We start from the raw sequence: 27,381 nt of genomic DNA, 5'->3' as shown, positions 1-27,381 counted from the left end.
CTATATATATCAGAAATTTTCAAACAATTAATGAACTTACTCTATTTCTACTAAAAGCTGTATTCCCCAAAAAGTATTTAAGCACTATCTTCTTCTTTTCTCTATCTGTAAAATTAAAAGTCGGGAGGCTCCTTGCAATATTTCCTTCTTTTTAAGATATAAACTGCTTAAAAGAGTAGATTTTTAAAAATATTCTTTCAAGTGATAGTGCCTTGCACATAATTGATATAAATAATAAATACACACATAAATATTTGTTGATTGACATAATTATTGACCCTGATATCTCGATGATATATTAGAGAGGCAGAACAGCTCCTGTTGAGATAGGAAGGACCTCATACACTATTTATGATTCTTTGTTTTAACTTGTTAATCTTAAGTTTCATCATTTGTAAAATAAAAATTAATTTCTGTAGCACTTAGTTTCACAGAATTATAGTAAAGATGAAATGAGATAATATAAAGTGCTTTTTGAATTTTAGAAAATTGTGTTTTGAGCACTCTAATGGGGAGGGAATGTAGTGGAGGTAAATTTAAATCTATACACACACACGTATATATACATATATGCATAAGAGAATAAATATAGCTTTTATTTTGGTGAGGCAATTGAGGTTAAATATTAGCACAAATATAGATTTGATTTGTGTGGTGAGGCAAATGAGGTTAAATGACTTGTATGGGATCACACAGTTAGTAATGTCTGAAACTAGATTTGAACTCAGGTCTTTCTGATTTCAAGGCTGGTGTTCTATCAACTGTGCTACCTGGTTGTCTCTTAGATTTTAATTGTTAAACATAGAAAAAAAATTATTGTTAGTAGGATTTTTGTTAAAGTTATCTTAAAAATGTCAAATGGTGTTGCTGTTAGTATTAAGGGTCTGTTTAGTAAGTATATCTAAATCGGGCCAGTTCCTTGATAGTTTAGTTTTAATATTGAAATGAAACATTTTCACTTAACATTACATCACTTAACATTTAATAAAAGAAAGTTTACAAAGCCAAAACATAGAAGCTCTATTATTCTACAGGAAGGCTTCTGCACTTTTCTTGCATCATTTTTCGCCTTGCAGAGGTACATAAAATTAATAGGATAGAGCATAGTGAAGTGATTGTAAAACCACATTAGTATGTATAGTCTTTTTTTTTTTTTTTTAATAGCCTTTTATTTACAGGATATTATGCATGGGTAACTTTGCAGCATTAACAATTGCCAAACCTCTTGTTCCAATTTTTCACCTCTTACCCCCCACTCCCTCTCCCAGATGGCAGGATGACCAGTAGATGTTAAGTACATTAAAATATAAATTAGATACACAATAAGTAGTATGTATAGTCTTAAGACCACCAGGAAACTGCAGGAACAAAAATGATGCTTTTGGTCTGAGCTAATCAATTCTTGGGAGCAGCTTCTTTAACATTTAGTGGGGGAAAAAAACATTGTACTCCTGTAGTAAGTTTCAAAAAACCTTTTAGAGGACCTTCTGTCTTATAAGGGACTTTAGGAATTTTACTGAACTTTACTAATCTTGCAAAATAAGGGCCTGATAAAAGTCTCTACCAGATAGAGGGGAGAGAAACTAAACTAAAAAACATCTCAAAAAAAAAAAAAAGAAAGACTTTTGCCATGCTGCAACATCCTGAAGGAATGACTACAAATGTAGAAGAGGACAAAACCCAGGAATCTTATATTTCACCTTTCCTTTTTGGAAGAATGGAGTTCTTGAATTTAATAACCAGATATCACACTTCTGTTGATCTTGATGGCCTTCCTGATGTAAGTCAGTAGACATTAGTGGTACTAGCAAAAATTGATAGCTTAGACACCATCACCAGTTTTTATATATATGTATATAAAAATAAAAAATAAAAAAAAAATAAAAATGTGGTGGCATGATTCAAAGTGGTGAAATAGTCGATGAAAAAATTTTAAAATAACATTTTAGGTCTGTTTATTGATATAATATAGTAGCAAGAGATAAAATGTAATTAAAACGTATTATAAAGCAATATAGTACAGAAAGCAAAATTTTGTAAAATTAAAACACTGAATACTATACCTAAAAGGATAACCCATTGCTGACATGATAAAAAAGATCATTATGATTATATGAATTCTTTATCAGTATGGAATTCTTTCTTTAAAAATTTACACGGCTAGACACAGAAAGTGTATGTCTTCACAAATATGCATACTAACATTCTCATATAGTCAACCATTATAATTGGAAGACTTGAATCATTATCTAAATGAGTCAGTAATGCTTTAATTGTGATATTGTTTTCCTTGCAATATTTTCCAACAGCTGGACTAAAATAATTTGAAAACCAGTAACAAAAACAGTTTCAATCATATATGCTTTCTTATTTGACCACCAGAGAATTAGAAGTGATCAGTGGTGTGTAGCCTCTCAGAATACAAATATTACAGGACTAATAAAGAAACATTGATTTTACGTCCCTTGTAAAAGTTTTAGGTGGTGCTTAGATGCTCTAAAACCAGGTTATTTTTTTGTTTTAGAAAATGTAAGTTTCAGAATTATCCCTATCTAAAATAAGCTTGTTATAAATAAATGATTATTGAATGTAATTTAATCAGCAGTTTTTCTTGAGACTTGTTTTATATGTAGAATTTTTACTTTGATGTAACATGTTATGTAATAACAAAGATTTTTGTTAAGGAAATTAAAGAAAAATGAAATCTTGGACTTTGAAGGAACTTTGGAGATTGCCCAGTAAAGCCCCCTTTTCTGATAAATTAGCCAGGAAAAGCACAGGGAAGACACAATTTATGATTATACTCACAGGAAAAACAAACAATGCTTCTATAATATTAACTAACTAATTATTATGTGAATTCCTCCAATGATCTTTTAAAAATTCTCATTTTTATTAGGTGGCTAACTTTTCAAATATGGATGAAGATGATATTGAATTAGAACCTGAAAGAAATTCAAGAAATTGGGAGGAAATCATTCCCGAAGATCAAAGAAGAAGGCTAGAAGAAGAAGAAAGACAAAAGGAACTTGAAGAAATATATATGCTGCCAAGGATGAGAAACTGTGCAAAACAGGTAGCTTTTAATTAAAAACAAAACAAAACAATTTATATATATATATATATGATATAATGATAAATCATACTTGGAATAGCTTGTGACTTGAAATTAAACATGAATTTTCTTATAACTGGACACTGAATGAAACATGTACATGTATGAATGTGGAGTTATTTCTAAGAATATTATTATTTTGGTTACTTAGAAAAATTTGACACCTTAAAATTTCAGATTAGCTTCAATGGAAGTGAAGGCCGGCGCAGCAGAAGTAGAAGATACTCTGGGTCTGATAGTGATTCAATATCTGAAAGAAAAAGGCCAAAGAAACGTGGAAGACCAAGGACTATCCCACGAGAGAATATTAAAGGATTTAGTGATGCAGAAATTAGGCGGTAAGATTAAATAAAACCATTTTGCTTCAACTTGATGTTAATACAGGGTACAGCTAAAATAACATCAAACCTCTCCCATCTTTTCCAAAGGTCAAGTTCAACTTATGCAGGAACTGAATTTGTTAACTAAGATTTGTTTCACAAGCAGTTTTGTGGTTCTGCTTCTGTGTGGTATTGGCCTTGCATTTCATCCTATTTATGTACTATTAGGTTATTTAAAATACTGAATACCTAACTTAATGTTTTTGGTCCCATAATGTAGCTAGCTTAAAAATTGTTGCCATTTTGAGTAATAAAAGTATACGTTGACACAAGAGTTTTCTTTATCCTCTATTGCTTTTTTTTTGCTAATCCAAACCATTCTTGATACATTAAAGAATCCACTCATCTTTATTTTTATGAAGGGATAAGTTATTTGCATTTTTTTCTATAAACACTGCAATGATTTTTTTTTTAAAGAACCATGTTAATTACGATATTTGAGTTAAGAGTGGCAATTGGGAAGTAAGGTCAGATAGTTATGCAGTATACAGTGGAATATCCCTTCAAATATGTTCATGTATGTGCAAATGCATTTCTTTAATGGTAGTGGAAAAATAACTGTCATTTTTGTTTATGTAATCTTTGGATTTGAAGTTTGTAAAAAATGTTATTCGCTTCTGTATTTTCAGAGTTTCTATTTATTATTTCTATTAAAACCATTGTAACCTTTTTCTTTTAAATTATAGACATGACATAAAGTTCTTCTCCATCAGAAAGCTAAAGTGCTGCAGCTTTTATTAAAGATACTTTCATGCTTATTTGAGTGGTTGGATTCTTTCTTTAGAAGAGGCATTTGACCCTTCTTTCCTTCCATAACCACTCATATATGTTTTTGTTTTTTTAAATAAGATTTCCATTTTTCAGTATTGGTGTCACCTCATAACTTGGAATTCAAATCCTTGACTAATTATCAGAATTCTTTACTTTCAACTTGACTGTATCAAGGGAGTGTTAATATGGTTGTCACCCACCCTGAGTTCATTGAAGCCTCCATTTCCTATGACTTAATGTCTAGCTCTGAAAAAAATTTTTGTCTTGTGAAAATAATAAAATAATTTCTGAAATAAATTTTAGCTTCTATTGTTTTATTTGTACTGGTTTCTAAAATTAGTATAAGACTGGGTTTTTAAATATGTGTGTATATATATGTATATATATATATATATATCCTTTGGATTGGGGGGTCATTCTTATTTTTTTTTTTTTTTTTTTTTTGCATTGTCCATTTAGTTTGTTCATGATAGCAATACTTTTTTTTTTCATTAATAAGCATTTATGCCCACTATTTATATAAATATATATTTTTTAATAATGAAGTTTAGTTGACCATACATTTAAACAACAATTATTTTCTGTTAGGTTTATCAAGAGTTACAAGAAATTTGGTGGTCCTCTGGAAAGGTAAATGCAATTATCCTTGAAGTAAAATGTTGTTATTTCCAAATAGATGGTTGTATTTTTTTTTGTTCAGAAAATTTGTGCTTATATTTTAAATTTAGGTGCCTCATTTTCACTTATTTGGGGAAAAAAGCTTTTAAGAACATTTTTTCTACTAATGGGAAGACTAAATGATGTATTTTAGTTTCTAAAATCCCAGCTCAAAATTCTGTGATTCTTTAAATAATTTAACACTATTCTGATTTGCATAAGTTTGCTATGCAAATCTAACCAACATTCAAACTGAAAAACCTTTGGTTTTTCTGAGCTGGCCTGTTAACTCCTGTAATAGTCAGTGATTTGAATATTCTTTTCCCTTTTTTTAGCCAAACTACTGCTAAAAATTTAATTTTGGTCAAACTGTCCACTAAATGCAGGAAATTACGTATTGTATTCTGATGACATTTCTTTGTTCAGGTAAAACATTGCATTTTAATAGTTAATTTTCATTTGGTTCCAGAAAACCTACTTGAGTATTATTCATTTAAACAAACTGTTTGCAATAGTATTTGTATTAGTATCTTATTTATTCTTGGAAACCAGAAATGATATACACTATCTTATTTATTTGAATTATTAATTTTTAAACTTTTTAATATTTATCAGAAATGTTAATGTTCTTATTGATTCATTTAAAATTGTCAGGTGATTCATGATTTCCAGATTAGAAAAATGACATTTTAGCAAATGACCAAAAAAAAAAAAAAAAAGAGAAGAGATTTATACTTGTGGAAAAACTATATTTCCCATTAAATATTCCTGTGACTTTTTATTATTTTGTTCAGGTTGTGTAAACCAGAATTTATAGGATCTTAACTAGAGCTAGAATAGCCTCTACACTTCTCTGCTCTTTCCTTGAGATCATTTATGTAAATATAAAGGTTCTGTATAAATGTCAACTATTGGCATAGCCTGCAACCTATTACACCTGATAAATCTTTTGCTGATATTTTATTACAGATTAGATGCAATTGCTCGAGATGCTGAATTAGTTGATAAGTCAGAGACAGACCTGAGACGACTAGGGGAGCTGGTGCATAATGGGTGTGTCAAAGCTTTAAAGGATAGTTCCTCTGGACAGGACCGAACAGGTATAATGTCAAAGTACTATTGAAAGTTTCTTTAAAATGTCCTTCTCCCCCCCCCCCCCCAAAAAAAAAAAAGTCCATATTTGATCACAATTCTTATTAAACTTTAATTGAAGTAATACTAAATATTTAACATGTTTTCTTTGGAAAAATTTAAAAATCTCATTGTTCATTAAAAGCTGTCTGCCTTCAGAAGAGAATCACAGATTTTAAAAAATTGATTAAATGAGATATCTATTTCATTGAGTTTTCACTAATCCATGCATACTGTTTTGCCTAGTCCTTTTTGAATGGTATTCTTATGAAATAAGTACTTGGGATCCAGTAAAATGGGGAGAATGAGGAATGATGTCATTCATTGGCATCATTCATACCAGATACTAACTCTTGTTATAGGTGCTTCAGGTTGCCCAACATGCTTTTTTAGCGGCTAACTTTTGCTTTTATTTAAATTAATTTCATTGAGAGAACCAAATTAATTATGATCTCATTGATGAAATATTCCCTTTGACAGTATAGGTAGCAATCTGGTTCAAGCCTGCATATTCTTGTGCAGTACTTTGTCTATGTCAGTCCTTAACCTAAGAGTCCATTCAACATGCTGGTTCTTTTTTTCCTATCATGTAATATTACAAGTATCTTAACAGAATGTACAGATCATAAGTTGATTATCTTTAATTCGTATCACATGACCACCCTACCTTCTTTTTTTTTCATAGTTTTTTGATGATATCCATTCCATTACCGTTATTTATTTACTACTTGTTGCATCCTGATTATATCTACCATGTATCTTTCCTTTGCCCTGGGTGGTAACACATTTAATTCTTTGGAGAATACTGTTCTATAACCCACAGCCTTACAATAATAATTGTCAAATATTTATATTAAAAATTAGGCTTTACAAAATAATGTTTTGGTCATGTATACTTATTGTGTATCCAAGTTATATTTTAATATATTTAACATCTACTGGTCATCCTGCCATTTAGGGGAGGGGGTGGGGGGGGTAAGAGGTGAAAAATTGGAACAAGAGGTTTGGCAATTGTTAATGCTGTAAAGTTACCCATATATATATATATCCTGTAAATAAAAGGCTATTAAATAAAAAAAAAAAATAGGCTTTAATATCAGAAAGAATTTTGGAGCCAATAAAAGTGATTTTTTCAATATTGGGCCCATTTCATCTATTTACACTGTCTGTCCAAAACATATACTGATGAATACCAGCTATACAGATTGTTCATTTAACTGCATGTCATAGCCTGGACAATATGTATTCTTGATCTATTTGATTTTTCCTATTTAGTAGTTTCAGAACTTATCAAGAAGATCTTACGATGATGCAACCAGAAAAAAAGTAATCTCCAACTAGGAGTCAATGGAAGGCCAGTAGGGAACTTATATAGACTTAAAATAACCAATTTTGAATTTATAAGTTTTCTTGTACTTTACAAATTTAATGAATTAATAATAAGGTTATATTATTGGGCTCTCCATGGTTTAAAATCATCCCCAACATATTTCCTGGATTTTTTTCTGTTGGTCTTAGCAAAAGAAAGCAGAGCTATTCTTGGGTGGCAGGAAAGACAGATACAAAGCATGAAGTAGGCTGCATGGTATTGAGAGAGTGGTTGATAAAATTGATGTCAAGACACGTTAACTGTTGTATGTTCTGAGATTTTGGCGTGTGCTAACAGAAAAGTTTCATTATGTGGCAGTTTTGATTAATTATTTTTGGAGGGTCAGGGAGGTTATAAGAGAAACTTCTTTGGGTAGTATTAGAGATAATATATAGTTAGGACTGTGGGTTTAAAAAAAAAATAAAAGACATCCAGAAAATTTAAAATTATACAAGTCTCTTATATCATCTTTAGCATTGATGAAGTTGGTCATAATTTACTTAAATATATTGAGAGATTTCTGGAGTGAGTTTTGATTAGTTATTTGTCATTACATTTAAAGGATGTAAATACTGAATGATTTTAATATAAATCAGGTTTTTTTTTGAGAATTTAATAATGACAGAATAAAAAGAAGCTATTTGATTATTAGCTTGTCTTTTTTGATGCATAAAATAATTTAACCAAATTTTTGAATGACGTGTATATTTTCTATCTGTGTGAGGCAATTTGAACAAAATAACAAATAAGTAGATGATTAATTTAAATGAAATGAACTATCTGTGGATTAAAAATAAGACATATAAGAATATTCTAAAATATCACAGCAGTCCAGTTTGTTTCTTTACTTGTAATATTATTTAAGTGGAAAATGACTTGTATGTGAAACTAATTAAATGAGGTTTTAAGAAATTTTTTTCCACTGTATTATTGGACTCTTGATAGTTGAACACAAAGCTTTTATGACAGATTGTTCTAAGAAAACACCTACTGGTGGTTTTTTTTTTTTTTTCTTGTAACTATTTTATTCCATTAATGGGAATTTAATTTCCTTCTCTCCTTTTGGGAAAAAAAGGAAAGAAAACAGATTATCACTTTGGCCAATTCTTTAAAATGTATATATCATTTTCTATCAGTATTTCTTAAAAGCCTACTATATTCCAGGCACTATTCCAAGCACTAGGCATACAAAGAAGGGAAAAAAATAGTCTACCCTCAAGAAGCATGTAATCAAATGGGACAGACAAGAAACATATGTGCAAAGACACTATGTACAAGATAAAGAATAATGAACAGAATACTAGAATTAAGAGAGATTTGGGAGAAGATAGAAAATGGTATTTTAGTTGAGATTTGAAGGAAAGAAATCAAGAGGTGGGATTTAAGAGAAAAATCATGGGAAGCAGCCAGAGAATATGTTAGATAGAACATCTTGTTCATGGAATATGAAGGAAGCTTGTGTCACTGGATCAAAGAGTACATGGAAGGTGTAAAATATAATAAAAGAAAATGAGAGCGTTAAATCATAAAGGGCTTTGAATGCTAAACAGAGGATTTTTATATTTGAACCTGAAGGTGATAAGTGGCCTCTGAACTTTGAGTGTGAAGGTGATGTGATCAGATCTGAGTTTCAGAAAAATTTGGTAGCTGAATAGAGGACAGACTAGAGTGGGGAGAGATACGGCATCAGACTCGCCAGCAAGCTGTTGTTGTAGTCTTTTATCATGGTAGTAGGAGAGGTTAAAAAAGATTAATGGAGAGATGTTCCAAAGGTGAAATAAATAGGCTTTAGCATCATACTGGATTTTGAGGGAAGAGATAGTGAAAGGTTGTAGATGGTATGAAGATGACAAGCCTGAGGACTGAAAGGATAGTGATTCTCCCATTCTAAATCATTTTTTCTGTGTATAGTAGTTTTTATCAGTAATACTCTTTAACTATAATCGGTCATAAAATTGAACAGAATTTTTAAGTATTTCAAATTATCATTAGAGTATTGTTTTTTGTAAAGTTGTTTTCCTGGTTCTTTTCATTTAATTTTGCATCAATTCATACATATTTTCCTGGTTTCTCTGAAATCATTCTTTTGTGATTTCTAATGGTTTAATAGTACCCCCATTATATATTAATTCACTGTAACTTGTTCTCTTTATCTTTGTCTTATCTTTGTATTGCTATAATTTGTATCTTATAAAATTATTATATGTCATCATATTATATATAATTATGTCAAAATTTAATTTTCTTTTTAAGGTGGTAGACTTGGAAAAGTGAAGGGTCCAACATTCCGAATATCAGGAGTGCAAGTGAATGCCAAACTAGTTATCTCTCATGAAGAAGAATTAGTACCATTGCACAAATCAATTCCTTCAGATCCAGAAGAAAGGAAACAGTAAGTATTTTCCTGTTTAAAATTATTTTTTGATAATGATTTGTATTATTTGTTATAATCTGTCTTTCATGATCTTAGGTCCCATAATCTTGAATTTTTTTTTTATATAAAAATAAATTTTTTAATGTTTATATGTTTTTTTATTTATTTTTTATATAAAAATAAAATGAAGTGACTTAATAAGAGTAATTAATTTTCTTGCTAGGTATACCATCCCGTGTCATACAAAGGCAGCTCACTTTGATATAGACTGGGGCAAAGAAGATGATTCCAATCTATTAATAGGTATCTATGAATATGGCTATGGCAGCTGGGAAATGATTAAAATGGATCCTGACCTTAGTTTAACACACAAGGTATGTATGTTTAAATATTCTCAATTTGCATCTTGAATTTTTCTTTGTTAATGTAAATTTTGTTTCTTTAAACTGAAGCTTTGGATTAGGAGGGAATCTATATTCTAGCTTTTTATGTATGAGTTAACTTAGTTTTTATAGTAGGTAGAAATATAGTAGTAGAGACACTTAATATTTCTTTATTAGTGGGCAAATGCCTTGACTTTTCTCAGCCCAAGTTTCCTCATCTGCAAAATGGGGATAATTGAACACTTATGCCTAACACAGGCTATAGACCCAATCAGATCTTTCTGAATCCATTATAGTATCCTCTTTTATGACAATTCTGATACCAAGTTTTCTCCAGTTCAAAAATTCTTTTTTAAAGCAAATTCTAAGATTCAATCTTTCTGTGAGTCAGTGAGCCTTTTGGCACTCTGATAAATCCCATAGCTTTCTCAGAATGATTTTAATGCATAAAATTGAATACGTAGCATAATAAGGAAACCAATAATAACAAATGAAGTTATCAAATTTTTAAAAATTCTTAATTCCCCAAGAACCCCCTTACTCTAAATATATTTTTTAAAATTTTAGATTAGTAAATTTTTAAATATGAATTTTTGATAAATGTTTACAGTTATCTGAAAAAATTGCCAGAAAATGTTGACATTTTTCAAAACTTCAGATGCTTTAAAATTTTAGGTTACTTGAATCTTTCTAAGTACCAGGGGCTCAAAGCAAATTTGGGCCTAATGAAAGATAGCAAATTTGATCTCTCTTAAGTATTACTGATATTTGTAGGATGAGACCTATGCATAAAGTATGACTCTTTAAATGTAGACATTCAAAAGAAATAAAATGATCAAAAAAATGAGTCATCATATCATTATATGTTAAGAAGATATATTCATGTGAGGAAAATCGGAAGCCAGAATAGGGAGCAGTGTAGTGAAAAATATTTCAGGTAAGGATCAATAAAGACAAAAAACACAACCAATATTGTCATTAGAGTAAGACTTCTCTTTTTTCTGTCAGTGATTTAGAAAAAATGTGAATTGCATGCTTACTAAATATATAAATGGCATAATATGGGAAAACAACTAACATCTTGGTTATCAGAGTTGGAATACAAAAATACCTTGAAAGGTTAGACTGTTGTTGAATAAGATATAATTTAATAGAAATAAATGTAATAGTTCTATTAGTGAAAAAATTAATCATAATAGATAAGTTGAGGGAGAAATGACTAAAAGGTAGTTTGAAAATGATCAGAGAGCATTAGTAGATTGGAAACTCAATATTAAGTCAATAGTGTGTGTTAGCATTTTTTAAAATAAATTTGACATTTCTGTTTTGATTAAATACATTTCTAGACTTTAATCATAGAGGATCAAAAACCTAGTAAGTCAGAAGGATAAAATCTAGAATAGGGAAATCATAGTCCTAGTATCTTTTGTATTGGTATGACCACATCTGGAATATTGTGTTTAGTTTTGAGCATTACATTGATAGTTGTATTCAAGTATTTAAAAAACTTTCACCTTGAACAGGAATTAAACTAGTTCCTCCCAGCCCCTAGGAGCAATAGATAGATATTAGAAAGAATCAGATTTAAGTTTCGGGTGAGGAAAAAGTTTTACAACAGAATTATTTAATATCAATTTATTTTGAATTGTCAGAGAGAGAAAAACTTTTTTTTTTAATTTAAAGTTTTAAAATTTATATTAAATTTGTTAATCTTTATCAAAGAAAATATATGTTTATAAAGTTATTTACTGGTATCTCCATATCAGTGATAACATATATTACTATGTTTAGGAGATCATACATTCATACATACATACATGAATGATCACTGCATAGTGTATAACAATTTTTTAATATACAATGTGAAGATTTATAGTAAATTCTGTTTTATTTTATAGTAAGAGCCCTTCTATGAATGCAAAAATTAGAGAATTTCACAGTAGTTTTCCTGGTGTAATCTACTGATCTCTTTTATTCCTATTTTGAAGGAATAAAAAAATTTTATTTTTTAAAATAATAAATATTATTTATTAATAAACAATTATTATTTATTATTATAAATATAACTATTTATAATATATAATAAAATAAATATAATAATAAATATTATATAAATAAATAAAAAATAATTAATAAAAAATAAAAACTTGAAGAGTTTTTAAAAGAATAGTTGTATTTGTGAAGAAATTCTTTTTCTTTGTTATATTATTTAATGTTTTTATATTCTTTGAGAGATCATTGCCACAAAACAGTCAGAACTTTCCAATCCTGTGGAGAAGGGTCGATGCAGATGTTGTACATCATCTTTTTCCACTGCCTTTTTTAAACTTTTTACCAGTACTGTTAGTAAATAGAAAACCAGATGATATAATATATTTAATAAAGTTTTTTGTAATCATTAAATAATTACATAAATGTTAGCTGTTGTTATTAATAATTCAATATGAGACTTTAAAAGTTAATTACTTTTCAGATTCTACCAGATGATCCTGATAAAAAACCCCAAGCAAAGCAGTTGCAGACTCGAGCAGACTACCTCATTAAATTACTTAATAAAGATCTAGCAAAAAAAGAAGCCCAGAGACTTTCTGGTGCGGTAAGTACAATTTGTTTGCTACTAGGTTTCTACACATTTGATCAAAAGTTTTATTATTTGAAATCTAATTTTTACTTTCTCCTTTTTATTCATTTCTTTATAATATCTTTTATCGTGAATCATAGGACAGGAAATATCAGAAATGTGATACCACATATCTGACTCTTTTTTAGAAGGGACATGGTAGAATCAGAAGGCAAAGGTTTATTACATTTAGAGAAATGATATAGCTAGAAGAAGGTAGCTTGAGAGAGGAAAGTATCTCTGTTTTTATGATTGTTAATTGCTTGTCACTAAAAATAATTTAAATGGGTGTTAATATTTGTGATGTAATGAATTAAGTTCTCCACAACTCTCTAGAGAGTTGATGAGTATAAAAGTGAAATCCTTATTTTTAGGGAAATTCGAAGAGGAGGAAAATAAGAACTAAGAAGAATAAAATGGTGAAGACTGTTAAAACGAGAGAAGAAATAAGAAGTGATTCTTCTCCATTACCTTCAGACAAATCTGATGAAGATGATGACAAGGTGAGAATAATTTTTTTAAAATAACTTTTTTTTTTCTCTTTTAAAGGTATTTGGTGAGTCTCTTATTGATGATTTAAATTAATAATTTGAGTTAAGATACTTGCCATAGTTTTCTCACGTGGAAATTCTCTTTCTGGCTCATATTTCATGGCTCAATTGATACAAAGTTTACTCATCACCAAAGATTTTTCTTTCAAAATTTCCTTTCAAATTTGCCATTTGAATTTTTTTCCTTCCTATTTCATTATGAATATTTGATGGGGCTACTTGGTTTCATTTTATTACAAGAAAAGCTTGCATGTATCAACAGGATTTGAAGTTCTTTCACTCAGATTTCATATTTGTGCAAGCGCTCTTTATTGTAGAAGGGAATCATTGATTTTTAATTAGTTAGCTATTACTGAGAATTGGTTAGTAATATGGTGCAAATTTTGCACTTTGCAGGATGAGATCACTTCTGTGAAACATCCAAATAGAAAAGTAAAAGCAGAAAAAGACAGTGAAGAAAAATCTGAGCCAGATGTTTGTGTAAAGAAGGAACAAGAAGAAAAAAGGGAAGCAAAAGAAAAGGAAAATAAGAGAGAACTTAAAAGGGAGAGAAAAGAAAAGGAGGATAAGAAAGATATAAAGGAAAAAGATATTAAAGAAAAAAGAGAAAGCAAAATAAAAGAAGCTATGCAGAAAGACAAAGACATAAAGGAAGAAAAGGTATGAAAATCACATTATGCAACTTTAAAATATGGAAAATTGAATAAAATATTCACATTGTGGGGAAGAAATACTGTCTAACAATTCTTCCAACATTTTAGTTTCAATGAAAACCTTTCCCCTCAAGTACTATTTCTACTGGTAACAGAAGAGAAAAACAGTTTGGAAACAAATTGAGAATATGTTCTTCATATTATTAAAAATAATATCTATGTAGTACTTAACACTTTGCATCTATTGCTTTATTTTGCATACATTGTCTCATTTTAATCTTCACCACAACCCTATTAGGTAGGTAATATTAGAATTACTAATAAGTGCATTATTATTCTATTTTTATAGTTGAGTAAATTTGAAGCTTAGAGAGGTTAAATTACTTGCCAAGGTCACTTGCCAGAGGTTAATGTAGAAAGAAATTATAGAAAATTTGTACATTTTCTTAATTTTTCACTTCCCCAAATCATTTTGGGGGAGGTAGGATTTGAAGAAATTTAGTAAGGAGACTATTGAGTCACAAGTTTAAAAAGGTATATTTTCTGTTATAGTTAGTTTATTTTGTCTTTTTTTCCCCCCTTAGCTCAGTGAAACCAAATCTGATAGCAAAGAAAAATCTAAGAAATCCACAATTTCAGATGCTCCAGTTCATATCACTGCAAGTGGGGAACCAGTTCCTATATCTGAGGATTCTGAAGAGCTGGATCAGAAGACATTCAGTGTAGTAAGTAATAGGCTTTCTGTCAACATTGAGTTATTTTAATATTGTTTTGGTTGACACTATATAATTTAGATATCTATAGTTAAAAGATTAAAAAAATATTTATATTAGAGTTAAATCGAATAATGCTGTAATTCAAATCGATTCCCATCATAATGTCATTTATGCTATTCACAAGAGTTTTTTTTTTTTAATGTCACTTTCAGTAAGAACATGGAATACATTTTATTAAATTGTTCCTAACTCTAAGGTCTTATGTTTCTTAATTATAGCATTTGTCATCTAAATTAGTCAAACTCTCTCACTTACAATACCTTTTACTATAGATGAAATTAAAGATTTTTTTAAAGTATATCTTGTATTGCTCCCTAAGGGAAATTTAGTCTGGGAAAAGTTGCCTTAGTTGTAAGACAGTATGAGATATGGAGCCTCAGCTTTCAAAAGGATTCATTGTACTCTGCTGTCTAAATATGTACTATCTTCTCAAACAAGACTGCTTTGAAAATACATACATGTGAAATTATAAGGTCATGAAGGAAACAAAAGACATCTAGATGCTGTAAAAAGCAAGGAATGAATGAACTGAAAAATTTGATAGATATTATCTGTTAGTGGTTTTACTCATCTGTCTTCTGTTTAGCTATCATTTCTGGAACTTCTAACACTAGAAATAGTGTTATTGCCTTTCACTTCAGTCAACCAACATTTATTAGTCAACTTAACTGTATTAGGCACTATCTTCTCTATGTACACTGCAGCCACCTTTGCCCAGGCTCCTGTCATTTCTCACCTAGACTCATAATTGGTCTTCCTACTTCAATTTTCTTCCCTCAGCAATCCATTCTATACACAGCTACCATATTTATATTCCTAAAGTATCTGATTATGTCCTTCTTGATCTAGGAGCTTGATCAGCAAGCTTCAGTGTTCACAGATCTGTGTGTACTCCTCATATTACCCTCCCCACAATACATCCCATTCTCTCTCCCTCATTGCCATTAAGATAAGCTAGGAACTCTTTTCTTTGATTTTTTTAACAGTCTGACTAAACCTGTCTTTCCAAGATAATTACATACTACATCTTATAACTCATTATACTTTCCAGTCAAATTGATTGGCTAGTTATCAGTGGTACGTGACATTTTATGTCCACCTTCCCTCCCCTCCCCATGTCTTGGCATAGGCTGCCCCTTATGCCCATGCTCCCTTCTTCCCTTTACCTCTTAGAAATCTTCCAAAGTACCATTTCTTTCAGGGAACCTTTCTTGATTTCCCTCAGTTATTGTCAGCCTTAACACTGTATTTGTTTGGTATATATCCTATATTTATCTATCAACATGCAGCAATATCGCACTATAATGCAAACTCTCTAAAGGCAGAGAATCAGTTATATATATATACACACACACACATACACACATGCATACATATATTTAATATTAATAGAGATCATTAATTCATGTGTGTCTGTGAGTTTGTATATCTGTGTGTGTGTGTGTGTGTCCAGATTAACTGTAGCCTTTAGATGGAGTGATGGAAAGAAGGGGGGGAAAGTAAAGTTAAAAAGTACAGAGCAGAGAACAAACAAGGAAAGAAAGCTGGGTGGCTTTGAAAACAATCTATAGTATTTATTATATGCTTTCTTGAATGGATATTTATTGTTTTATATTGAATCCTCTCTGTCTGCAGTGTACTTGGAAATGTTTTTTTTTTTCCTTTTCTCATTTTGTATTTAAGTTTAAAATAATAAAATAAAAAAAGATGAATGGATAGTCATGAGCAACAGCATGTCATAAAATAGAGAAATAGTGGAAGATGACTCCAATAAAGTATGGCAAGATTGCTAACTAAGCAAAGTCATCTCTAGGAATTTCAAGAATATGAAGGAGGATGCCAACAGAAGGAAAATAGAAAAATATTGCAAAAACCATTTAAATAAACTTTTCATTAAGACACTATTTTTGAACCTTAATGTCATGACACTTTTAAAAGAAAGGAAATAGAAAATGGCACTAAAGAGAACAAAGATTATGAAAAGCAGCCATGTACATAATAGAGGAGAGCCATGCTGCAGGTAATAAAACTGTGAAAATTCTGAGGAATCAATATACAAGGTTCCTGAAGAAGATACTAAAAGCATGGAGAAAAAATTCTCAGATTTTATTAATATTGGAAAAAAGATGACTAAGAGAACATCAATAGGTACAGACCTGTGTGCCAATACGCATATTTTTACGGAAACTTTGTAATAATTCATCTATACATGAGTTTGGGATCTCTGTTAAGAGAAGAGGGAATAAATAAGCATTTGTAAACAGTGTTCAATATTAAACTGTATCTGTATCATCTCACAATTAACTTTTTAAGATGTAGAGAATAGAATATTCCATTATGCTTTTTGTTTATTGATTGCAAAAGAAAGCATTTTATCCGGCAGAAGAAAATGCCACCTTACAAGAATTTTTCCAGCAAAGCATCTTTTCTCCATACATTAAGATCACTCAAAAGGCCTTAGAAAAGAACTTATTTGATAACCCTTTGACAATAAATATCAGACAAAACACAAAACAAGGGGATAGATAACAACTGTGGATTTCAGTACAAAGTCCACAACAAGAAGGATTTACTGTTTATGTTGAGGTCTTTCAGATGTTCCTGTTTGCAGATGTCATGATTCTGATTACATCAAACCCCAAGATGACATAGAGTGTTTTGGAAGATACCTACATTCAAAAGAATTAGATATATATCCACACAGGATAAACTAAGAGGATGAAGAAAGTCTTCTGCTCTTTCTCTTTTTCAAGTCCTATGCCTATTAACTTCTCATCATTAGCTACTTTTTATACATTTTAGTGAAATAAAATACATATATATAAATGGAGAACTACTTTCATTCTCAAATGTGATATCATTCATGAAAACACAAATACATAATGATCATCCCTCTCACGTAGAACTTTTCCCTAAATACTTATTTTTTAATATTGTTTGTTTTGTTATATGCCCTACTAAGCTATAAGTTCCATGAGGACAGGGTCTATGTCTTATTTAAATTATGCGTCTTCTCCCCTAGTGAATAGTGCAGTGTGTTAAACAAAGTATGTGCATAATAAATTTTTGATGAATGGCATTGAATGAATATGAATAAGTTCAGAAGGCTAGTTCCAAGGGTTGGAGAAGTAGTTAGACTCGACTATCCATTCCACTCCATTTAGCATCAATGCTCTATAAATTAATAGATAAAGTTTGTGCCAGTTCCCGTTACTGTATGCCAGTAAAAGATGAAAACAAAATCCAAGTCACAATTTATATACATTTTGGTGGCTTTTTATAACGTTGATTTTGATGGCTGATAACCATCTTAAACTAAACAAGTTCAGTCCCTATTATTTTGTCATATGTCTCTGGTTTACCAAGTGGTATAAAGTTTGTGTCCCTGAGAAAGCTTGTACTTAAATTGGTGTACTCTCCATCAACCAGAAATTCTACTGTGGTTATAGTTTCAGTCAGTTATGGCATGAGGGTATTATTTATATGATGAATCATGAATTCATTGATGCTGTGGACCAAAATATCATCTGAGAAATTTTTTTGTTTTGTTTTTTTCTGAAACCGCTCATCTTGACAATTAGAACAATGTTTAATGATTAGTATTGACAGGCACTTTTAGGTTATTTCCAAATCTGGTGTAACATCTGATTGTCCAAGTAAATATTATACTAAAAGAAAGAAATAATTGCCAAGAGTATAACGACTTACCAAAATGATATAGAAAAAGGTACTTTGCACCCAGAATGTATCCTAGAAAGGAGCCCTTACTTAAAGGCTTTTATTCAAAGATCTTGAACAGTGACAACAATTTCAACACAAGTCAACAACAGTCTTTTGACTGGCATTTTGCCTTGGTAGTTTTTAAGGAACACAGATATTGATCATATTTGTTAATTACTATATAGATTTTATGACTGGCATATTAATATTCATTTGTACCATACAGCAGTATATAAATCTTTACCCTTGATTTTCATTTCTTTGAAAGAATATATGCCTTAGTTATTATAGAAAATTGAAGATAATTCTAAAAAAGAATTCATCTTATAGTATCTGAAACTTTATAATTGTATCTACTAATATAATTTTTTTTATAATTGTATCAAGAATAATTTAGTATTTTTTTTACTATATTTCAATATGAATGGTGATTTTAAACTGTATATAAATTATTACTTTTACAAAAGACAACCTGAAGTAAAACATAGGAACTGTGAAATAAATTTTATTATTTAATTTTATTTATTTTGATTATTTTGTTTAATTTGATTGTTTAATTAGGATAATTCTATATGTATCTATTATAAATATCATTGATAAGATGAATGATATTTTTGGAATTTGTCGTTTTAATATATTAAACTGTGCCCTCTCCCTCCTCCAACCTTCCCCCCTCCTTTTTTTTTTTTTTTTTTTTCAGTGCAAAGAAAGAATGAGGCCTGTCAAAGCCGCCCTAAAACAACTTGATAGACCTGAAAAGGGACTTTCAGAAAGAGAACAGCTGGAACATACTAGACAGTGTCTAATCAAAATTGGTGATCATATCACTGAATGTCTGAAAGAATATACAAATCCTGAACAAATTAAACAGTGGAGAAAGTAAGTAATATTTTCAGGATCTTAACCTCTAATTAGATATTATCCATTTGCATATTGTAACTTGAATTAATTTCAAAGTTATATTGCTCAAATTGATATTGTAGTGTGGCATTATGTCCTTCTAATGGTTTTGTATTAAACCACTAGGTGGCAGTTGAACCTTTGAAAAAGCAAGTGATGAATGCCATTATCTTGTCAATTGTATTTTTAATCCCCAAATTAACAAAAGTCCACATGTGAAAGATTTTACTAAATAATAATTCATCCCCCTTTTTAACTCCTTGGAGCAAAAGACATAGGAACTTACACTGGAGCAAAGAAGTTTAACAAAGAAAACAAGCTGACATTGGTCATAAATGACAATTTATGCTTCACTTCATATCTCTAAGCCAACATTCTTTTAAGAGAGGAAAAAGTAAGTTTGACTATCAGTTTTCTGAAGTCAAGATTGCTTACTTCAGTGATGCGAGTTTTGATGTCTTCTGGAGTTACTTCCTTCATTTTATTTGGTTTCTTGTATAAATTGTTCTCTTTATCAATTCATACAAGTCTTCCAATGTTACACTGAATTTTTCACATTTGGCATTTCTGTATGGTGTAGTAATATTTTATTATAGTCATCTGTTTAGCCCTTTCCCATTTAATTTTTAATTTTTTGCTACTATAAAAAAGTGCTTCATTAAATTTTCTTTATATATGGGACCTTTCTCATGAGTTCATATCCAATGTTAAGTACTTATTAGCTGGGCAACTCACTTAACCTTTGTTGGCTTTAGTTTTCTCAACTTAGAAATTGAGATAATAATAGAACCTTCCAGCTTTTAATGCAAGGTTCAAATGCGAATATTTGCAAAATATTTAGCAGAAGGCTTGGCATAAAGTATGTGGTGTTTTTGTTTTATAGTATGGTTCTTTACTTTTCAATAACTAAACGTGTAGCAGTCTGTGCAAAAGTTTAATGGGAGATAGAATATTTTGGGGGGCAGTGAATGGCTCATTTTGGCTCGAACACAACAGTGGTTTGAGATAAATCTAAAGGTAGCTGATAGCAGATTGATAGGCCTTAAATAGGTTAGAAAGATGTCCTTGGAGATTTAAAAATTCAGAGTACAATAAAAATGTCATTACTACTTTCCATCCTAAATAATTTAAAATGAAGTTCATTTTGGAAGCCTATAATGTGTATGTGTCTTCTCAGACATGCAGTTTGAGAGAGTTTCCACTAGATAACTAACAGAAACTCATCTGTCTTCCATCAAATAAAATGGAAAAAAAAAAAAAAAGAAACATGATTTTTTTAAAAAATAAAATTGCTTTTCATAAAAATTAACAATTTGTTTCTTCTAGGAATTTGTGGATTTTTGTGTCCAAGTTTACAGAATTTGATGCAAGGAAACTACACAAATTATATAAGCATGCAATTAAAAAACGGCAAGACTCTCAGGTAATCAGTTATATTTTTCCCCCATAAACTTACTTTCATGAATTTTCAAAGAACAGTCTGAGGAAACTAAAAATATATTTTCTAAGAGCCCACATTCAGATGCATTTGTGACCTGTTGAAGAGTGTTAATTGGTTGTGAAAAGCACAAGATTTTGCAGAACCACATAATATGTGGCAATTAGTTTCAGAAGAACAGTGCCTCTAATTCTGACAAGGCAGTAGCATTTTATAACAGTAAGATGAGGCTCGCTCATTTTTGTAGGTAGAATATGCATATCTTTACCTTTGTGTGTATAGCACATTTTTTTTTCTTTCACTGCTTTTATCAATGCCTTCTGTCATTCAAGCTGGAATAATTTCCCCAAATAAACTTTCCTATTGATCTCTTCAATGTAGCAGAGATAAACCTTTACATAAAACTAAACAATACAATAACTTGCATTAAACACCATAAGCAATATCTAAGTAGCTTTGCTTTCCCCATCTTTATAAATAGGAAAGAGGTGTTCTTGTGATTTGGTTTGGTTTGGTTTTGGGGTTTGTTTGTTTTTTTAATAAGTCTAATCACTAGTCTTCTTAAATCAGTATTGGTCATTGCATTTAAGCTGAATTATTCTGGGTTTTATTGTTGTATTTGTTTATATCATTGTATATAGTTTTCTTCTGCTTTTGCTTTTCTTATGCTACTTTATTGCATATAAGTCTTCTACTTTATTGCATATAAGTCTTCCCACGTTTCTGAAAGCTTTCATATTAGTCCCTTGACAGAATCATAGAACTTCAAATTTGGAAGGCACCTCAGTAGCCATCTGGTCCAACTACAAAAACTTCTCTCTGCAATATATCCAGAAATTGATTTTCAAGCCATTATTTGAAAACTTTCAATAAAGAGGAAAAGATTACTTACTAAATGCAACATATTTCATTTTTTTGTATCTCCAATTAAGCCTAAATTTGCTTTTTTGAAACGTCAATATATTTCAACTATATCTCTTCTAGAAACTAGGAAAACATGTTTAATCTCCATTCTAAGTGACAACCCTTCAAATGCTTGAAAACGGCTCTCATGTATCCCCTAAGTTTTCTCTTTTCCTGGTTAAATACACCCTCTTCCTTCAGAATTCATCATGGTTGCCCTCCTCTGGATGCTTTCAGAATCATCTTTGTACTTTTTTGAATGTGTCCCTTAGAACTGAATAGACAATGCAGAATACAACTGAACTATATCTTATTCTCTGCAGCTATATGACACTCATCATAGACTAAAATCACATTCACTTTCTTGGTTGCATGCCACAATTTGATTTATATTGAGCTAGTAGTTGACTAAAAACAACTTCCTTGCCCCCCATCCCCAAATTACTGTTTTTCCTTTTATTTTTCAGTCAGTTCAAATCAACAAGCATTTATTAAGTACTTACTGCATGCCAGACACTATACTAAATAGATACCAGAGAAAGGCAAAAAACAAGCTTGCTGTCAGAAAGTTCAGTTTAATTCACATGTAATTTTTACATTTATTCATACTAAATTTCATCTTGCTCATTTCATCCCATGTTTGGGGCTAATATCAGACAGGGCTTTATTTGGAACTTGATTAGAAAGATGAGAGGATCTGTCATGTTTATTTCTTATTGTAAGTCTGTAACCACTTCAAGAAAGGAAAAGAACAAGCCTTAGGACAACACACATATTCTGAAAAGTGTTTTGTAGTATCAGCAAGCACTTGGACTATTGGTAAATGTGTGGATCAATTACGAAGGGATTTCTCAGGTGTTTGTAGGTAAGGCAGTGAACTATACCTGGATCCATAGAATCTCAGATCACATAGCATCCATCCATCAGTACCAACATAGATACTAGCATTTGTGAGATTTGTGGGATAAATAGCACTGGGATTTGGTTGACTATGCTCCTGCTTTTATGCTTCTGAAGTGTAAGTGGCACCCCTCATATCATAGCCTTTTTTCCATGGCTTATGAGGACATTAATTGGCTAAAATACCAGAGACCAAATTAAAAATGGTACTTTCTGGCTCCTTCACTACTATTTCTTGAAGTTGCTTTGACCTCAGTACATTTTCTTATATATTATCATACCCCACTGTTTCTTTTGACCAAAGTTATACATGTTTCAGTCAGGGGCTTCATCTCCTGTGTATTAGTGATTTGAGCCATAAGATTATATTTTTCTCACCACCTTAGGATCTGTAGTATATGTTTTTTGCCCATACTTTGTATAAATATATAAGGACACATGAGGCCATTGATTTTATTACTGTTTCCTTTCTTAGATTTTACTATATGAACTTCTGGATACTTCAGTTACTAATCTTACTTAAGCTACTACTTAAGAGTCTAGATTGATGCATAAGTAAATTTTCCCTTTTCATCTTATAATCCTTTCAATTTGATGCACAGAAATTTAGGCAGTTTTGTTCTTACTAGCCCTAGTTAGATATGTCCAAGAGTTTATAATGGTAAATGTTTAACATTTGGTTCTTATGGGGGAAAATATATGTGCACAACACACTTTTAAGTTCAGTATTCATCATTACCATTTTCTTCATCACTTTGATATGTTTAGCAGTTAATTAAATAACAGATCAAGCTTTTATTTGTAGCATTTACTGATTTCTGAAGTACAAATTTTCATGCTGAAACAAAAGCTAATAAAGGCTGCCACAGCACCCCGCTGGGTTTATATCTCATGCTTATTCAAGAGCTTGTTCCATTATTTTAAGATGTGATCCAAAGATTCAAGACCCATTCTCGGATAGTTAATCTTGAATAATTTTTCATTTAATAAAAGTATTTTTTCTTTTATTTCTTCACTTTAACTACATTGTGACCTCTTGCTTCAAGTCTTCATTCTTGCCCAAAACTTTATAATCTTGAGCAGTGTTTTATAGATCTTTTGGCAGTATCATTTGTACCCAAGGGAATCATCAAAAGAGAATAATACTCATTTGTTTTAACAAGTCTTTATGTAGCTTATCTGAATGCATGTTTTGGGAAGATCATATACATTTTTTGTAACCAGGTTTGATAGCCCCTCAGAAGGAGTCATCATCACTGCTATTAATCTTTTAAGTAACTTCTCTTGACAAAATATTTAGAATGTAATAATCATTTCTTGAGGACAAGTAGCTAACTTTGAACATTCAGCTTATTTTTTTAAGAGCATGCTCAAATTATTTTTATAAATTTTATAAAACCTTGTCTTTGCTCTGCTTTTATGATGTGATTCCAACTTCCTGACAAAGATCAAGATTCCTTTCTTTTTCCCTTCTTAATTTTCACACTAAAGTTCTTTAAGTTTTCAAGTGAAGATTTTGACTCCGATTATCTAGAAAGTTATCTTTTTTGTCTTAGTTAAAACAAAAGAGAAAAACTCCTCTTAGTCACTTGGTCATCAAAGAAATAAAAACAGTGTAGGCAACTGCAAAATATTCCCTCCTAGCCATATTTATTTGAAGTGTTTTTCTTAAGTTTTTATCTTTCTTACTAGTAACTCTTCCATAAAATCCTCTAACAAATTACTTGTAGGTGAACATAATTCCAGATTTATTATTCTTATTCTCATGTCTTTAATATTTGATAATCTCTTTGGTTTTTCTTAAATTTTGAAAGCCACATTTGCTTTTCCCCTGTCTAATTAACCCCTTACTTTGTCTGTCTAATTTAGTTTATTTACATAATCATTTCAGCTACTTTCTCCTTGAATACTTTTCTTCTTCTATTTCCTTTTTCTGCCTTCAGCTTAAGACATTGTCATGCTACTGTTTATCTTCACTGTGGGTTTTCATCTGTCCTTTCCTTTCTCAGTTCCTTGTACTAAGATTTTTTTCTATTACCTTTTCCTTTCAATCAAGTTCTTATTCAGCTCTAAGACATCCTATTTTTAAATTTCTAACACTTTTGTGGTCCACCTCCCACCTTTATTGTTCTTCAAGTTCTCAAGTGCTCTAAAATTTCTCCTCCTCAAATTATCTTTGACCATCACAATTCCAGAGCTTTTCCAATCATTTTTATAGTTGATTTCTTTTTTTCAGATCAAGTCCATCTCCTCCTATCCCTTTTCCCATAAAAATTTTCATTCATAAAATAAAAGTATGTAATGACTCACTGGTTTTATATTATATTCATACACTCCAGTCAGTGGGTATCTACTTGTTTCCAGTTTTTCACTCCAATTGATGTATGATTATGAGAATTTTTTTCCATAATTCCACATGGTTTTTGAGAATGGTCAAGGTAGTTCACATTGATGCTATTGATACAGTAGTGTTCCTGTACTCCTTTTTTTAACACTAATATTTTTTATCAACTTCTCTTTGCCAATTTAATATATGTGAGGTTAGAGTTCAATTCCTGATTATTAGTAATTTTGGACTACATGGTTTTCTGCGTTTCTTTTGAAAATTGCTTATTTGCTTTAACAATTTATTCGCTTTAACAATTTATTCTCTAGGAAACTGAAGTCAGATTTCTTTATTTTTTTCTCATTTCCCTACGTATCTTAGATATCAGATTTTTAGCTAAGATAATCAATACAAAGATTATCTTCTCCATAAATAGCTTTTCTTATTCTCCTTGCTTTGTTTTTTGAGGACAAAGGTTGTCTAATTAAGACATTATTATTTGTTTTATTTTTTGTTGTCACTTCTACTTCAAATGGTAAAATCTAATTACCAATCAGTGCCTTAATATTTTGCATGTTACTTTTTATTTTTAGCTAATTTCATTTGGACCTTACTGTGGTGTATGGTCAAATTCTTTCCAGTTCTTGTGTAATTCCCTATTCAGTACATCTGCCACTGATTTATGTTCTTTAATTTATCTAACACTGGGGTGTTTACTTCTGAGTTTTACTTGTGTCAGTTTATTCCACTTTTCTATTTTTCTGTTCTTTAGTACCAAAACCTTATAGTTCTTTTTGATGCTATTCTTTCTATCTGATAATAGCTAGCTAGCATTTATGCAGCACTTTAGGGTTTGTTCTTTGCAAATATTACCTTATTTTATCTATACAACAATCCTTACAATTGGATGTTATTATTATTCCTGTTTCATAGATGATGAAATGAAGCAGGCAGGTTAAGTGACTTGTCCTACCTAATAAACATATGATGTCAGATTTGAACGCAGATGTTGCAAATTCTTGAGTCCAGCACTCTGTATACTATGCTATCTTGGTTCCCCTTTCTAATTGGGAAGTGTGTAACTTTCTAATATATTTTGTATGTCAGACTTTTATCAGAGAAAAAGGAATAAGAACGAGATGGATTTTAGAATATCTATAAAAACTTACAAATGTTTATGCACAGACCAACTGTTAGACATGCTACTAAAAGTAATTATTAGTAATCTTGATAACTCACTATACACAAAACAAGAAGACAATAGAAAGTAGAGCTAAATGGAAGAATGGCTCAGGTTTCATTTAGAGAGATAACGAAAGAAGTTGGTGAAATTACTTTTATCACAGTCCAAAGTTCATAGAGAAATATTTGTGGAGGATAATAGTACTCATGAGTATACATTTGTAAAAAGACTACCATAGAAATTTCAACTTATGCTCTAACATGTATCATAGAAGTTGCCAAATAAGTGCCCATGTACCTGCATAAAATTTAAGTCACAAGTCCAGTCCAAAGCTCATTGACTTTAGTACATTGGCAAGCATGGCAAAATTGTGTTAGAAAAAATAGTTTAAAGAATAAGAGGGCTGTAGACTTTAGACTGGAAAAGATTCTCATCATCTATACTTAATTAATATTTTCCTCAAGAAAATAAGCAGGAGATATAGTACATGACGCATCTTAATGTCAGAAAACATTAAATTGATTATATTTTAATAAACAGAACCCTACTTATTACCCATCTGGTGAGCATTGTTAAATTATCTGTCTTTACAATTAGAGAACCTATTTGATAGAATAATTCTAAACTAGAAAAGTAAGGGAAAATATATACATGCAATTAAATAATACCAGTCCATCCTGTTTAAACAACCCATTATATTAGGGTTGGCAGTACTGACCCCAGAGGCCTATTCAGCTGCCTCTCATTATTGAGAACCTTTTTTCTCTGTTGTTTCCTAGAAGGTGAAGAAATGTAAGTAAAGTAAAAGTAGGGCTACTTATACCAGCAGCAGGGCTGTATGTTTCTTCCTTGTCCTATTGGAACTGCTTGATTTATTATGACGGTGGGGGCAACATAGCCTATAAAAGTAGGAATTAAAAATTAGATTTCTGTTCCAAGTGTGAAGTGCTTGCTGGACCAAGGGGCTTGGGATCTCTTGAGGAAAATCAGTCTGAGAACTCTGACTTAGCTATTTATTAATGTGTAAATAAATTCCCATTTGGTGTGTAGTGAAATTAATAAATGAATGAATAAATCATTTTAAATAAGATGTTTAAAAAAAAAAAAAAGGAAATCAGTGACAGAAAAGACTGTGGAAGTTTTGCATAGAAACCTAATTAATATAAATTGTCAAAGCAGGGAGACCAAAATATCTCAAAAACCATCAGTCAACAACCCATTGATAGCTTTG

General features: G+C 30.6%; 1 protein-coding gene across 5 annotated transcripts in view; it reads left to right on the top strand.

Annotated features, from left to right (window-relative positions):
• Window positions 1-27,381, top strand: part of CHD1 (chromodomain helicase DNA binding protein 1) — a 110,099-nt gene that overhangs the window by 66,174 nt on the left and 16,544 nt on the right. For 4 of the 5 annotated variants that reach the window (XM_031968190.1, XM_031968198.1, XM_031968203.1 and 1 more), the window contains 12 exons: window positions 2,900-3,076; window positions 3,293-3,453; window positions 4,855-4,896; window positions 5,893-6,023; window positions 9,677-9,815; window positions 10,021-10,171; window positions 12,654-12,776; window positions 13,175-13,303; window positions 13,748-14,011; window positions 14,589-14,729; window positions 19,201-19,379; window positions 20,727-20,823. In XM_031968190.1, the coding sequence (XP_031824050.1) occupies window positions 2,900-3,076; window positions 3,293-3,453; window positions 4,855-4,896; window positions 5,893-6,023; window positions 9,677-9,815; window positions 10,021-10,171; window positions 12,654-12,776; window positions 13,175-13,303; window positions 13,748-14,011; window positions 14,589-14,729; window positions 19,201-19,379; window positions 20,727-20,823 (1,734 nt within the window). The remainder of the gene's footprint in view (window positions 1-2,899; window positions 3,077-3,292; window positions 3,454-4,854; window positions 4,897-5,892; window positions 6,024-9,676; window positions 9,816-10,020; window positions 10,172-12,653; window positions 12,777-13,174; window positions 13,304-13,747; window positions 14,012-14,588; window positions 14,730-19,200; window positions 19,380-20,726; window positions 20,824-27,381) is intronic. The other variant, XM_031968211.1, reaches the window with a different exon arrangement.

This window comes from Sarcophilus harrisii, chromosome 1 (genome assembly GCF_902635505.1).
Source record: "Sarcophilus harrisii chromosome 1, mSarHar1.11, whole genome shotgun sequence".
Classification (NCBI taxonomy): domain Eukaryota; kingdom Metazoa; phylum Chordata; class Mammalia; order Dasyuromorphia; family Dasyuridae; genus Sarcophilus; species Sarcophilus harrisii.
The sequence above is the reverse complement of the archived record's forward strand: the minus strand, read 5'-3'. Positions and strand labels throughout refer to the sequence as shown.